We start from the raw sequence: 858 nt of genomic DNA, 5'->3' as shown, positions 1-858 counted from the left end.
GGGCCCGGGACGCGCCCGCCGCCGCTGCCCAGCTGGCCCCAGCCAGGGCGCCCTCCTAGCCCGGGGCCTGGATCGGGTCCGGCTCTGGGGACCGGCGCTGCTGCGATCTCCCTCCGGGACCCCGGGAAGGGCCTGCAGGGCGCAACCCCGAGGGAGGAAGGGAGGGCAGGCAGGATGGCAGAGTCGTGGACGTGGATGGAGGAAGGGACGCTCCAGACACCCCTGCTGCCCGGCAGACCGGGGGTCCGCACTCCGCGCGGGCGAAGCTCGCACGAACGCGGCGGAACCCCAGGTCACAGCCCGGGCGCCGCCCCGCGGGGGAGGCGGGCGGCGACGCCCGAGCCCCGGCTGGAGGCCCGGCCCCGCCAGCTGCCAGTCCGCGGGGGCGGCGGAGCTAGACAAAGCGCTCCACTCCTATTGGCCACAGCGCTCCTCGCGGCCGGGCCCTCACGTCCAATCGGCGCATGGAGATGCAAATAAGCTGCTATAAAAGGGGAGGGGCGTCGCGGGCCGGAACGGGCGGCGGAGCGGGATCCAGGGGCTGTGGCCGGGTAGTGGCGGGGACGCCGGCCCTCGCAGTCCCCGCCGCGCTCCTGGCCGCTCGGACCATGGCTCCGTCTCAGGCGCCTGGCCGGGACCGTGCGGGCCGCGAAGAGGAGGAAGGCTGGGAGGCGCTGGGAGGCCGCAAGGTGCGGGTGCGGGTCGCGGATGGACGGGCGAGTGGGAGGCCGCGCGGGGCCGGGGTTCAGTGGCCCGCTTCCCACAGGCCCGGAAGCCATTGGTGGAGAAGAAGCGGCGCGCACGGATCAACGAGAGCCTGCAGGAGCTGCGGCTGCTGCTGGCGGGCACCGAGGTGCG

The 858-nt window shown here is 75.3% G+C and overlaps 1 protein-coding gene across 1 annotated transcript in view; it reads left to right on the top strand.

Annotated features, from left to right (window-relative positions):
• The first annotated feature begins 560 nt into the window (after positions 1-560).
• Hes6 (hes family bHLH transcription factor 6) overlaps positions 561-858 on the top strand; it is a 1,821-nt gene continuing 1,523 nt past the window's right edge. The window contains exons 1-2 of the mRNA XM_013009573.1: positions 561-689; positions 767-853. Coding sequence (XP_012865027.1) covers positions 609-689; positions 767-853 — 168 coding nt within the window. The 5' untranslated portion in view covers positions 561-608. The remainder of the gene's footprint in view (positions 690-766; positions 854-858) is intronic.

This window comes from Dipodomys ordii, unplaced genomic scaffold, assembly GCF_000151885.1.
Source record: "Dipodomys ordii isolate 6190 unplaced genomic scaffold, Dord_2.0 Scaffold1, whole genome shotgun sequence".
Lineage (NCBI taxonomy): Eukaryota > Metazoa > Chordata > Mammalia > Rodentia > Heteromyidae > Dipodomys > Dipodomys ordii.
Note: the sequence above shows the minus strand (reverse complement) of the source record. Positions and strands in the feature narration are given on the sequence as shown.